The sequence below is a fragment of the Lactuca sativa genome, chromosome 2, assembly GCF_002870075.4.
Source record: "Lactuca sativa cultivar Salinas chromosome 2, Lsat_Salinas_v11, whole genome shotgun sequence".
Taxonomy (NCBI): domain Eukaryota; kingdom Viridiplantae; phylum Streptophyta; class Magnoliopsida; order Asterales; family Asteraceae; genus Lactuca; species Lactuca sativa.
The window spans coordinates 40,001-54,937 of record NC_056624.2 but is presented as its reverse complement, the minus strand read 5'-3'; the positions used below and the strand labels follow the sequence as shown (position 1 = coordinate 54,937).

Below are 14,937 nucleotides of genomic sequence, written 5' to 3'. Positions count from 1 at the left end.
CCTGAGCACGTGTCGACCGAGCAGGCACGTATGAGTCGATATCTGAGCATTCTGAGGAGAGACATTCGTGAGTTTGTGGCAAATCATCATACCGGACATTTGCTGAGCTTCAGGAAAATGCCCGGAAGAGGGAGATTGAATTGGAGACGTAGGCCAAGGAGGAGGCCGAGTCTCAGAGGATGGATCGGCGGTCGGCATAGTCTCAACCGGCAGCCAAGTGGGCCAAGCCCGTCGATTCGAGGTCTGGGGGTCAAAAGGGCCGTACTTGCGGAAAGTGCGGCAAGGGTCATGACGGAGTTTGTAGGGTTGGTGCTTGCTACAAGTGTGGCATGGAGGGGCATAACGCCAAGGATTGCCCCAAGGGATTCATGGTCTGTTTTCATTGCAACCAGACCGGGCACCGGAAGGCGGAATGTCCACAGTTGCGAGGGACGACACAGGGAGCACCTCAGGGATCTGCCTCTACTGTTGCAAGAGCTAGTGTGAGTCAGTCGGTGAAAGCCGAGGCGCCAAAGGCGCGAGGGAGGGCGTTTCAGCTGATAGCGGAGGAGCTCCGTGCATCACCCGACGTCGTGGCTGGTATGTATTATATCATGTATTCATTATATGTTGAGATATTGTGCTTATATTATGTTATGCGTAGATACTTTTCTTGTGGATTCTGTACCTGCTCTAGTGTTATTTGACTCGGGTGCGAGTCGATCTTTTGTATCGTTGGCGTTTAGCCAACACATCAGTATTAGTCGAGAGGCGTTGAGTCGACCTCTGAGAGTTTCCATAGCGGATGAGAGAGCGGTCTATGCCACCGAGGTGATTCGAGGTTGTGTACTTGAGATTTTCGGGGTAGCGTTTCCGATCGATTTGGTTCCCATTGTGATGGGATATGTCTGCGTCATCGTGGACATGGACTGTTTGAGCAGATTTGGAGCGATCATCGACTGCGAGCGACAGCTGGTGACCATGCGAGACCCTAGTGGGGGAGTTCTTATAGTGTATGGCGAGGGTACACGTTCTGGGTCGGCGTTTTGTTCAGCCGCCGGGGCGAGGCAGAGTCTTTAGCAGGGATGTAAGGGATTTATAGCGTATGTGATGGACGCGAGGGTTGATTCAGAGAGAACGAGGTCAGTGGAAGAGGTTCCGATAGTGCGTGAGTTCCCGGATGTATTTTCGGAGGAATTGCCGGGTGTGCCTCCCGTGAGGCAGGTAGAGTTCAGTATCGATCTGGTCCCGGGGGCTACGCCTATCGCCAAGGCGCCCTATCGCCTTGCGCCTCCCGAGATGCAGGAGTTGTCCTCGCTGCTTTAGGAGCTGCTGGGGAAGGGATTTATTCGGACGAGCAGTTCGCCGTGGGGAGCACCTATCCTTTTCGTCAAGAAAAAGGATGGTTCACACCGGATGTGCATTGATTAACGGGAGTTGAACAAATTGACGGTCAAGAACCGTTATCCATTGCCGAGGATTGACGATTTGTTCGATCAGTTGTAGAGAGCATCTTGGTTCTCCAAGATCGATCTGAGGTCTGGATATCATCAGGTGAGGGTGTGAGATGAGGATATCTAGAAGACAACGTTCAGGACTTGTTACGGGCATTACGAGTTCGTGGTGATGCCTTTCGGGCTCACCAATGCACCAGCGGTGTTCATGGATCTCATGAACAGGATGTGCAGACCGATGTTGGATCGCTCGGTGATCGTATTCATCAACGACATTTTGGTGTATTCGAGATCAAGAGAGCAGCATGAGGAGCATTTGAGGGAGATCCTCGGGGTTTTGAGATCGGAGAGGCTTTATGCCAAATTCTCCAAGTGTGATTTCTGGTTGCGAGAAGTCCAGTTCCTGGGACATCTCGTTAACCAGAAAGGGATATTGGCTGACCTGGCCAAGATTGAGGCGGTGATGAGTTGGGAGGTGCCGAGGTCACCAACGGAGATCAGGAGTTTCCTAGGACTGGCAGGCTATGATCAGAGGTTTATCAAGGATTTCTCCAAGATCGCCGTGCCACTCACTAAGTTGACCCGGAAGGGTGTAGCTTTTGCTTGGGGTCCAGAGCAGCAGGCCTCCTTCGAGACACTTCGCCAGAGACTATGCGAAGCCCCGGTGTTAGCCCTTCTGGAGGGAATGGAGGATTTTGTGGTATATTGTGACGCATCGATATCCGGGTTGGGAGCAGTGCTTATGTAGAGAGGGCATGTGATAGCATATGCATCGAGGCAGCTGAAGCCTCATGAGGCGAGGTATCCTACCCACGATTTGGAGGTGGGGGCAGTAGTGTTCGCCCTCAAGATCTGGCGTCACTATCTGTATGGAGTTCGGTGTACCATTTACACGGATCATAAGAGCTTGAAGTACTTGATGGATCAGCCCAACCTGAATATGCGACGGAGGAGATGGTTGGATGTGGTAAAGGATTATGATTGCGAGATCCTGTATCACCCGGGTAAGGCTAACGTGGTAACCGATGCCCTGAGTCTTAAGGCAGAGAGTGTTCCGATGCGAGATGTTTGTATGAGGTTGACAGTGATGACTCTAGTGTTGGACACCATCCGAGGAGCCCAGGCCGAGGCCGTGAGACCAGAAAACCAGAAGAGGGAGCGAGTTATCGGTCAAGTATTGGAGTTCGTTACAGATAACCAAGGGCTTATGACTTTTCAAGGTCAGATTTGGGTACCGTTTGTAGGCGGAACGCGTACCATTTTGATGGAGGAGGCGCATAGAACGAAGTTCTCAATCCATCCCGGTGCCACTAAGATGTACTTGGATCTGAAGAAGGTGGCCTTGCATGAAGAGGGACGTCGTGTGGTTCGTTGAGAGGTGCCTAACCTGTCGCAAGGTTAAGGCTGAGCACCAGCGTCCGCATGGCAAGTTGCAGCCATTGGAGGTTACCGAGTGGAAGTGGGAACATATCACCATGGATTTTATCACCAAGTTGCTGAGGACTGCTAGGGGTATCGATGCAATTTTGGTGATTGTGGACAGGTTGACGAAGAGAGCTCACTTCCTTGCCATCAGTGAGAGCTCTTCTGCTGAGAGGCTGGCAGAAATGTACGTGAGAGAGGTGGTATCGCGACATGGAGTGCCGATCTCAATTGTCTCAGATCGAGATGTGCATTTCACTTCTAGATTTTGGAAGAAATTCCATGAGGAGTTGGGTACGAGGCTGCATTTTAGTACCGCATACCACCCGCAGACTGACGGACAGAGTGAGCGGACGATTCAGACGCTCGAGGACATGCTCCGAGCATGTGTGCTGGATTTCGGCGGGAGTTGGGACACGTATTTGCCCTTAGCGAAGTTTTCCTACAACAACAACCATCATTCGAGCATTGGTATGCCACCCTTTGAGCTGTTGTATGGGAGGAGGTGTCGGACCCCCATTTGCTGGGGAGAAGTAGGGCAGCGTGTGATGGGAAGTATAGAGATCTTTCTTCAGACGACTGAGCAGATTCAGCAGGTCCGACAGAGGTTGTTGACCACTCAGAGTCGCCAGAAGAGTTATGCGGAAAGGCGACGATCTGAGCTCGAGTTTCAGGTTGGTGACTTCGTGCTCCTGAAGGTATCTCCTTGGAAAGGAGTGATCCAATTCAGGAAGAGGGGCAAGCTGGGGCCCCGATATATTGGGCCGATCAGAGTGATCTCAAGGGTGGGCAGGGTAGCGTATCGTTTGGAGCTACCTGCGGAGTTGGACCAGATTCATGATACCTTCCACGTGTCGCAACTGAGAAAGTGTATAGCCGACGAGTCGGCGGTGGTGCCATTGGAGGATATTCAGGTGGATGTGGGCCTGAACTACATTGAGTAACCGATGGCGATTCGGGATCGAAAGATCAAGGTTCTGAGGAACAAGGAAGTGCCTCTGGTGCAGGTCCAGTGGCAGCATCGGAAAGGGTCAGAACTTACTTGGGAGCCGGAGAGCAAGATGCGTGAGCAGCATCCAGAGTTGTTTTCAGAGTGAGACTTCGAGGGCGAAGTCTGATTCTAGTGGGGGGGGAATTGTAACATCCGGATTCCCAGGTATATTATTTATTCCTTTAATTTTTGGAGTTTGTGGAGGAACTCGGCGAGTTGGTGCCAAGACTCGCCGAGTAGGGACGCGGATGTTCATTCTAGTTCACGTCCGGACTCGGCGAGTCCATGCTGTTTAGTGAAGCCCTAATTTCCAGGGTTTCGGACCTATTTAAAGATCCTTATGGTTGTCTATTGCGGCTACTACACCCCAGAGAGAGACTCAGATCGTTTAAGAGGCAAGGAGTGACCATTGTTGATCTTTGTGGTGTCATTTAGCAAGAAGAAGGAGGTTCTAGCCAAGGGAAAGCAAAGGAGGTTGCTATTCTGATGACTAAAAGCTAAGTTCATTTCATTTGAGGTATTATTTTGACTCTTCTTCTGTTTTGGTAAGGATATGTGGTTTTAGTGTTTCTTGTTCCCTTGTCTAAGTTGATTTGAGGTCCAAATAGTCCCTTCTGGAGATGAGACTTTAGATCTGGACCCATAGAGGTCCAGAGAGCCTTATTCCCCAAGCTTTATGAAGAACAATGGAGGTCATGACCTTGGGACAAAGTATTTGGGACTAAATCACCATTTGATGCCTATTGGTTGATTTATAAGCATCAAGATTCAGACTTTACGTGACCTTTATGCTTGGGAAGGCCAGATCTATGGATTAGGGGCACATATCTGACCTGAGGAGGTCAATAGAGTTTGTGCATGGCATGAACTCGTCGAGTTGTTCTTGAGACTCGGCGAGTAGGGTTAAGGTTCCACGCAGATCACCCAGTGAGTAGAATTGCCGAGTTGGGGGATAACTCAGTGAGTCGGAAGGGGATTAAAAGACTGGAGTTCAAGGCGGTACTCGCCGAGTTGTTCTTGAGACTCGGTGAGTTGAGTCGGGTAGCCCCGCGATTCATGCCAGGTGTGACTCGTCGAGTATAGGGAGGGACTCGACGTACCAAGCGGGACAGAGAGAGTTAGTGGTCATGTGTGTACTCGCCGAGTCGCCGGAGTGCACTCGGCGAGTTGGGTCAAAGTTGACTGCGACTTTTGTTGACTTTTAGGGTTTGGTCAACAATGGGGTCCTTGAGTCAAGAGGGGGGTAAAATAGTCTTTTACCCTTCTGAAGGTGACAATAGAGGGTTGAGTCTAGCCTCGAGAGTTATATTTATGAGAGTATTTACTTTGTGTGAATAGGCGGAGGCTAGGCAATATTTCTACCGAGTCAGAGATTTACGAGACGTCTGAGGTGAGTCTTCTCACTATGCCTTACCCGATGGGGTAACTATGTGTGACCGAAGGGTCTTACGTGTATGTTATATATGTGATGTAAGTTATATGTGATATGTTATGTGATATGAGTATGATGTGGGCCGGAAGGTCAAGATGATATGGACCGGAAGGTCAGTAGAGTTATGGGATGGAAATCCCCTAAGACATTTGGATCGGAAGATCCCACAGAGTAATGGCCTGGAAAGGCGTATGTGTTAGAGTGGTATTTTGGGGAACTCACTAAGCATTTATGCTTATAGTGTTATGTGTTATGTGTTTCAGGTACCAGTGATGATCGCGGGAAGGCGCCGGCATGACTCGTACACACGCACGTTGGAGTTTAAATATTTTGATCTTGGGGTTTTGTACTAATACAATGTGAAACAATGTTTTATTTATAAATGCCAATGATATTTCATAGTTTTCAAAAATGAAAAATTGTTCGAATTTTTACAGTGTTACATAATAGCACCAAAAGCCCAATATGACCCAACTTCCTAATTTGGCCCAAAACCCATCATTCGCCTAATCCAAGACGGCTCAAATTACTAAATGACACCTAAAGCTCCAAATCAGCCCAAGCACAAGAAGGCGCAAAGTCAGAAAACTAGTGGCCCATTAAGGCCTAAAAAGCCAAAACAATGTCGCATGCCATGTCCAGTCCTTGGTCTGTAACATCATGTTCTGGATTGTTTTGTGATTTAAGACCCGTGGGCCTTAATCCGAGTATGAGAAGGTTATGAGGCTTTGAAAGAGAAAGGTTTAGGCCCTTTTGGGATGTGGGTAAGGTAGGTTTTGTGATAAAAGAGTTAGGTTTGTGCTTTAGAGCCAAAAATGTATTGTTAAAGGCGCTCGTTCGGGCTTTTCATGAATTTTGGATCTGAGTTCGAGTGGGATTCAGGAGGAATAAAGTTCATTAAAGTGTAGTGCTTCTCGTTACCTTTCTGTGGATATAAGGATCATCGGAAACAGATTTATAACGAAGAAGTTATGGTCTTCAGAAGTTTTGTGGTTTCAGACCTCGCCGAGTACGTTAGGCATACTAGTGAAGAAGGAAGTACGTTGGGCGTACTGACCAGGGGTGGTCACGAATGTTCTTCGGAGTATGTTGAGCGTACCATATGTACATTGGGTGTATGCTAATCAGACTTGAACCCTATTTTAGGGTCTTGGACCCTATTTAAGCTCCTTATCTCATAACCTAACCCTAATATCTTCAGCCTCCATCCCTCTAAACCCTAGAAATCGACCCTAAGCCTCCATTTGAGTAATTTTGAGCATTTTTGTGATTTAGTGAGTTTTTGCTGCATATTGTGGAAGAAGGAGTTCCTTGAGGAAGCACCCTAAACCCTAAACCCTAAACCTTAAACCCTAAACCCTAAACCCTAAACACTAAACCCTAATGTTTGGGGTTTAGGGTTTAGGGTTTAGGGTTTAGGGTTTTAGGGTTTAGGGTTTAGGGTTTAGGGTTTTAAGGTTTAGGGTTTAGGGTTTTTTTTTGGGAAAGAGGCCGAAGCCTCGACAAAGATTTTATAAATTCAAAAAGAAAAATACAAGAGTTATGTCATTTTTGGACAAACCCCAAAAATGACCAAAATCCAAATATCACGCAAATACCAAAACCAAAGGCTAACCCTAGCAACAATGTAACCAAAGAAAATACAATTTATTTTAACCCAACTCCACAACCCGAAGTGGTCTTCAAAATTCCTTTCCAACACGAATTGAACTCGCCATCTTTTCTCCCAATCTTCATAAATGCAATCTCTATGTATGCTCCACATCCATATGCTAAAAATAACACAATTCCCATGAACAAAAATACCCCAAAAGTTCCACAAAAAAATATATATAGTATCCACATTCCAATTCCCAATGATATCCACAATAGCAATCTTCTTTCTTCTCTCCACCCTTTTATCTTTATTCTCATATATGTATAACGAAAGTACAATGCTAAAAATAGCCACACTATCATCCTCTCTATTATCTCTATTCACAATCTTCCAATTCTTACAATCCTCTTTCCTATAGCCCCCAAAAAATATATCTATATCCAAAGTCCATCCAGTTCTAACCAAAAAAACTAATTTTTTAGAGCACCTGCCATCAAAACCTCTTTTATGCACATCAAAAGTCTCCAAAAACATCTTCAATAAAGCCTTCCAATTATCTTCCATTCCAAAAAATCTCAATAAGTTCTTTAAAACATCTCCATCTTCAATAAAGCTAAAAAGAATATATCCGTCAATTCCATGAATGTAAACACCTTGTTTCCAAGGCGTGTGTTCACTTTTAAGGGAAAAAGTGACAAAAATCCCGAACCCGTCAATTCCTTGAATATACTCACCATGTTTCCAAGGCGGATAATCACTTTTAAGGGAAAAAGTGAGAAAAATCCCGAGACCGTCAATTCCTTGAATAAGCTCATCTTGTTTCCAAGATGGAAGTTCACTTTTAAGGGAAAAAGTGATAAAAATCCCGATTCCGTCAATTCCTTTGATATACACACCTTGTTTCCCAGGCGGGAATTCACTTTTAAGGGAAAAAGTGATAAAAATTCCGATTCCGTCAATTCCTTGGGTATACACACCTTGTTTCCAAGGAGAAGGTTCACTTTTAAGGGAAAAAGTGATAAAAATCCCAAAGCCGTCAATTCCATGTTTATACACACCTTGTTTCCAAGGCGGAGGATCACTTTTAAGGGAAAAAGTGAGAAAAATCCCAAATCCGTCAATTCCTTTTATATACACGCCTCGTTTCCAAGGCCGAGGATCATAACAATTGGGAAACCCCAAGTGAAAATGATAAAAGTCCACTTCATAAGGTCTTAACCAAATGAAACTCGGGATCAAACTGAGATGCAATTCACTTTTAAGGGAAAAAGTGATAAAAATCCCACATCCGTCAATTCCGTGTATACACGCACCTTGTTTCCAAGGTGGTAAATCACAACATATGAGAAAGAAACTCATATGAAGATGAATAAAATCCACATCATAAGGCCTAGACCAAATGATACTCGGGATCAAACCGATGTGCGATCCATTTTTAAGGGAAAAAATGGTAAAAATCCCAATTCCATCAATTCCTTGAATACATATGCCTTGTTTCCAAGGCATAAATTCATAACAATTGAGAATAGCACCCAACTGTATATGAGATAAATCCACTTCATAAGGTAAAAACCAAATGAAACTCGGGATCAATTCGAGATGCAAATCACTTTTAAGGGAAAAAGTGAGAAAAATCCCTTGCCCGTCAATTCCTTTAGAATTATAGTGATTACACCTTCCACACAAATCATTGAGGATCATCCAATCCCAATAATTCCCATTTTGCCCTTTCTTTTTAACACACAAAAACTCCTTTTGCTCATGTTTTGTTTGATCAAAATTATATCTTCTCTCCCACAAATATCTCCAAAAAAGATAAAAAAAATTGCTTGTCTCAGAATGACCAAAATACCCCTCCAGCCAATAATCAAAGTCGCCGTCAATTAAAAAATGCCCAATATGCCCCTGCTTATTATTTCTTCCATCCCGATAATGAGAATCACCAAATCGCATGCTATCATCCCTCCATAAGCAATTGCAATTACCGGCCTTGAATAAAAAACACCCAATCGCTAAATCATCAACCCAATTCTCGATCAGCCCCTGTTCAAGAAAGAAGAACCAGCGATTTTTATTTCTCAAATCCATCTTCTGCCAATCCTCCAAATAGACCATAGAACCAAAGACATTCGCGAACAAGCAGTTCACAATAGATTCTTCCAATTTATTTATTTTCCAAAATTGACCAAAATACCCTTTGATCCAATTACTTAAACTCACAATTTTATTAAAATCCTTCCTTATTTTCGCCATACCGACTCCACAGCAGCACACCTGCCACCGATCCCAAGCCAGCCACCCTGACAATATCCCTCGCAATCCAATCCTCAGCTTAATTTCGATTTTCATGGAGATAATCATTTCTATTAACAGGAACATTCCACTCCTTGCAAATTTCTTCATTAAGCCCAAGATAACCCAAATTAAGGCTGAAAATCTTAAGTCTAATGTCTTCTATGATAATCTTAACAGTATTTTCCACAGAATTTCTCTGTTTCCCAAACAATCTTTTATTCCTTTCATTCCAAATGTGATAAATGGAAGCAGCCAAAGCCACCTTTTTGATGAAATTATCAATACTCCTCTTCTTTAATGAACATTGGAGCTCTTTGATGATTTCAAACCAATTGCCTGGTCTGTGATTTAGGTTCACCTTAACTTTCATCAAATTCCACACTTCCATTGGGTATTTACATTCAAAAAATAGATGAGAATGGGAATCCACTTGATTATTACAAAAAACACAACATAAATCACTAGAATCTTTCCATCTCTTTTTTCTATCTTGAGTTCTGAGTCTTCCAAGAATAGCAAGCCAAAGAATGAAACAATGAATTGGAATTCTATTTTGAAATCAAAATAAATCATACCAATCAACAATTGGCTCATGGAAAATAAGAGAAGAAGAGACCTGACTAACAGCAAAGGGAACAATCTTACCTTCGCAATTCAACCAACACACATCATCCTTTTTCTCACTAATAAGACTAGGCACAGGAAATTCACCCAGCTGAGGAATCATATTTAACCAATCAGAAGGCCAAATCCAATTTTCATTAACAATAACATCACTAACTTTGTCCCTTATATTATATCCAACATTAGTAATTTCCCTAGGAGACAGGACATAACTCAAAGGCCCCAGTTGATGCCAATTATCAAACCACATGAAGGTATCTTTTCCATTACCTATCTGAGAATAAAAAGAGTCCTGCAGAAAAGGTCTTATCTTCAATAAATTCCTCCAACTCCAACTCATTTTATCTTTTGATCCCACATCCCAAAAACTCCTTCCTTCAAGAAGATAAAACTTAACCCATTTCACCCACAGAGAATCTTGACCACTAATAAGCTTCCAGATTCTGCTTGAAAGAAAAGCAATGTTCCATTCTTTAAGATTTTTCAACCCAAGACCACCATACATCTTTGGCTTACAGATTTCATTCCATGAGACCTTGGCAACTCCCTTACGACTTTGCCCACTACTCCAAAGAAAATTCCTCATGATTTTTTCAACTTCTTTAATTATACCTTTCGGTAATAACACCACTGAAGCCCAATATACAGGAAGAGAAGCAAGCACAACACTTATCAATTGAAGTCTACCAGCATAAGATAGAGACTTATTTTTCCAATCATTGACTCTATTCTTCACTTTATCTATAAGACCCTTGCAATCTCTATTAAATAACTTAGTAGAGACCAAAGGAATCCCAAGATATTTCATAGGAAGCTTACCTTCAACAAAAGGAAGAATCCTCAAAATTTTCCTTTTAAAAGGCTCCTTGACATTCCCAAAAAAGATGTGACTTTTAGATAAATTGGGCACAAGACCTGCTGAATTAGCAAACTCATCCATAGCCTTCTTGATTACTTTTATCGACCCAGAATTTCCATGACAAAAAACCATCAAATCATCAACAAAACACAAGTGAGTGAGCTTCTGTTCTTTACATCTCCAATGGTATTTGAATTCGTTACTCTCCCTTATACACCTTTTAAGCATGAGGTTAAAAACCTCCATAACAAGGGTAAAAAGATAAGGGGACAAAGGACACCCTTGCCTATGACCTCTCTTTCCTTGGAAGAACCCATGAAAACTCCCATTTATATTGATCATAAAAGATGAAGTAGAAACACAATTCATAATCCAGGTTATCATAGAATCATGAAACCCAAACTCTTTCAATATACTTTGCAAAAAATTCCAATTGACCGTATCATACGCTTTTTGAATGTCAACTTTCATAGCACAACGAGCAAATCCCCTATCAATATGATAACCCTTGACGAGTTCTTGAGATAGAAGAATATTATCCAAAATTGAACGCCCTGGGATAAATGCCGACTGGTTATCCGAAACCAAACACCCAAGATGCTCTCTGATACGATTAACAATAACTTTGCTTATGCATTTATAAAGCACATTGCAACAGGAAATCGGCCGATAATCCCCAACCTTGCTTGGAGTAGGAACTTTAGGAACTAACGCAATAACAGTAGCATTGACTTCCTTCAAAATCTTTTTTGACAGAAAAAATTCCTTAACAGCAAAGCAAAAATCATCCCCCACTATCATCCAAGTTTTCTTAAAGAATTTGGAAGAAAAGCCATCAGGACCAGGTGCTTTATCATCATCAATATCAAAAAGCACAGCCTTAATTTCCTCATTTGTAACATCTTTAACCATATCAAGAGCTTGCTGATTATCAAGTTCTCTGGAAACAGATTATCCGGGTTAAAAATGGGGACAACAGCATGTTCCACTCCAAGAAATTCACCAAAATAGTCAACAATTACTTTAAAAGCCTCATCCCCTTCCTTCCAATTTCCATTTCCATCAAGAATTGTTTCAATTCTGTTTCTATTGATTTTCCCTTTTACTACTTTATGAAAATAAGCAGTATTTGAGTCTCCCTCCTTAAGCCACTGCATTTTAGCTCTTTGCTTTAAGTAACACTCTTCTTCCCAGCTTGCATTCAGAAAAGATTGGAGGTAAATTCCTTCTTCAAATCTCAATTCTTCATTACATGGGTCTTTATCAAGATTATTCTGAACCCGACATAACTCTTCTCTACACTTGAAAACTTTTTCTGCATAATTTCCATGAGATTTTAACAAATTCCTGAGAGGCTTCTTTAAAAGTTTCAATTTCTGAAAAAGCCGGAACATTCCAAACCCCTCAATTTCAGATTTCCAGACATTATCAACAATGGGAAGAAAATTATCTAACAGCACAAGGGAGTTAACAAACTTGAAAGGCCTAATCCTGAACTTCTTTTTAATTGGGAATTTGATAATCATAGGACTATGATCCGAATTCCTATAAGGCTGGAAATTAGCAAACACATTGGGATAATCTTCAATAAATTTAAGATTTCCCAGAACACGATCAAGTTTCTTCAAAACCCCTGAAACCCCATGCGGTCTTTGATTCCAAGTGTAATGTAAACCATTACGATTAATATCTTGGACTTCAATACGATTGATGCACTCGTTAAATTCCACCATACCCCTCGATATTTTTGAATTACTAGCCATCGAGTCCACAAGTTCCCTAGTAACATTAAAGTCTCCAGCAATCAACCCGGATGACCAGCAACCGAACAATAGTGTTTTTCCAGAGAATCCCAAAGTTTTCTTCTGTCTATATAATAATTACAAGCATAGACAAAAGAACAAAACAACCTCTTATTCTCTTTAATGAAAAGGACTTGACAATGCATCACCTGACTATTAGCATCCAACGGCATGACAACAACTTCATCCGGATCCCATCCAATGATAATACGAGTGCCTTTAGGGCTCATGTCTTGATTCAAAATCCACATCCAGTTTCCAAAAACTTTATTACATGTCATTTGCAGCTTATTAAATCTCAACTGAGACTCAAGAATAGCAAACAAAGACAAATTATTACTTTTGATCACATTCTTTATTTCCTCCTGTTTAAGCCTTAGATTAGAACCCCTCACATTCCAGCATCCTATATTCATCATCATTGATCAACAATTGGATTTTCGGTGATTGTCTCCTGGGCACCTCCAGTTAAAATCTCCGGGTCAATCTCATCTAAATAAGACATATCCCTTAATCCCAAGTCGGCTAAAACATCAAAAGGATTTTGTGATATTATCTCATCTTGATCATCTTTACCTGAAGTAGAACCTATATTATCAAAGATAGAACTAACTTTAAAATCCACTTGCTTCTTAGGAACATACACCTTTTTCCGGCCTTCTTCTTTTTTCCCCTGCATTTCTTCTTTTCTAGCATTAAAATTTTCAATTACATTCTTCACTCTTGTCCCCAGTTTTTCTTTTGGGATAAACACCCCTGTTCCATTCATTTTCCCACTTTTACCCTCCTTTGACTGAAATACCCCTTTTTCTTTCCCATCTTTTTTAAGATTTCCCACAGCAAATTTCGAGAAATTTCCCCCATTATTTCTATTATCAGCTCCTTTACTAATTCGATCTTCTTTTTGAGATCCCTTTTGACTTTCTTGTTCTTCAATTTGCTTGTTTTTTTGCTTTCCTTGATTATCCACATCTTTTGAAATTCCTTCATTGTTGCTAATAGTAACTCCTTCACTAATAGGGATCGTATTTTTCTCCAAGGATTTTATCAAATCCACTTTGCCATTTTCATTAATAACCACACCAGGACTAAACTTCTGTCCTTTATTGTTCTTCTTTGTGACTAAGATAAAACCATCATCATCAACTTGCTCTTTTTTCCCATTTTCTTCTGAGTTAACAGCCTCATCAGCAACATTATCACTTTTCAAGCTATTTAAAATCCCACAATTGCTATTCTTATGTCCATAAACTTTGCAGTGATTACAAACATCAGGCCTCCACGCATACTCTATCTTGCATTTTGATTCAACTTTTTCTCCTGTCCCAAAGTCAATTGAGACAACACTTAACTCTTTCATCCATTCTGATTCTGATGACATTTCCACAAGAAATCTCATAAATGCTGGCCTTCCCCAATGTTCATTACACATTTTCTGAGTGATTTTATCCATAGCAATTGGTATCCAAATTTCATTAGCAATCAATGTGATTCCCTTGCTGTTCCAATACTCCAAAGGCACATTAAAGACTTTGACCCACATAGGAACAAATTTGATTTGAGGTTTACTTAGAACTAGACCAGGTCTCCATCTTTGAACGAACATAGGCACATTATTAATAAGCCGTGGACCTCCCTCCATTACACTCATCATACCTTCCTTTGAATCAAACTTAAAGAAAAAGAACCCTTCATCATTTACCATTATATCCTTCAATCAAAATATCTTCCACATCTTAAAGGAGAAATGATTGACAGTTGGGAATGCAAGTTTCTTTCCCACAAAAAAAACCATAAAGCGTAGCATGATAAGGAGCTCCACCAAGCATAAGATCCACATAAGGCAATTCAACTTTCCCATTAGGCTTCCTATCAACTTTTGGAATTACTTTGATGTTTAGATCAACCACAGTGCTTGTAGCTTCTACCATACGAGCATAAGATTTTTTGTTGAAATCACTAACCAGCTTAGCTGCAGGAGAGATGACAGGCTTAGAAAAATCCATCTTCAGAAAATTAACTCCCTGTTCCTTTTTCGCATTGTTACCAGCATCATTTTCCAGATTCTAATTTTCATTCATCAAATCTTTCATATCTTCATCATTACAATTAATAGGACAATTGATTGGGTTGTTATGTTTAACATCAGATATCGAAGGGGAACCTGAATTTATAGGAATGGCCTGCGATAACGGAGACTTTCCCAAAATACCCTTGTCACTTTTTGTTTCAATCAGAGAACCAGGAGCTGAAGAAGATGATCCAGTTGCCATATTCTTCGATGAATTAAATCCCTTAACCATATCAGATGTGACTTGAAGTAGAACAAATCCTTTTTCCTCTTCCATTTTTTTCTCTTTAGCGATCACCTTATCCAATGCATCCAGTTCCGATTTGATGATAGCTGGATCTACATTCTCTTTTCCATAGCTTGATTTAATTACTTCACGTACTCCTGCTCTTAAAACCACCTTCGAGCCTT

The 14,937-nt window shown here is 41.6% G+C and overlaps 1 protein-coding gene across 1 annotated transcript; it reads right to left on the bottom strand.

Moving 5' to 3' along the window:
- Positions 1-12,873: 12,873 nt before the first annotated feature.
- LOC128132136 (uncharacterized) lies at positions 12,874-14,160 on the bottom strand. Its single transcript, XM_052768201.1, has one exon. It carries the CDS (start codon positions 14,158-14,160, stop codon positions 12,874-12,876), a length of 1,287 nt encoding a protein of 428 aa, XP_052624161.1.
- Between the last annotated feature and the right edge of the window lie 777 nt (positions 14,161-14,937).

What these genes read in the sequence shown, in the direction of transcription:
- LOC128132136 (XM_052768201.1), bottom strand. Translation starts at nt 14,160, where the DNA reads ATGGTAAATGATGAAGGGTTCTTTTTCTTTAAGTTTGATTCAAAGGAA.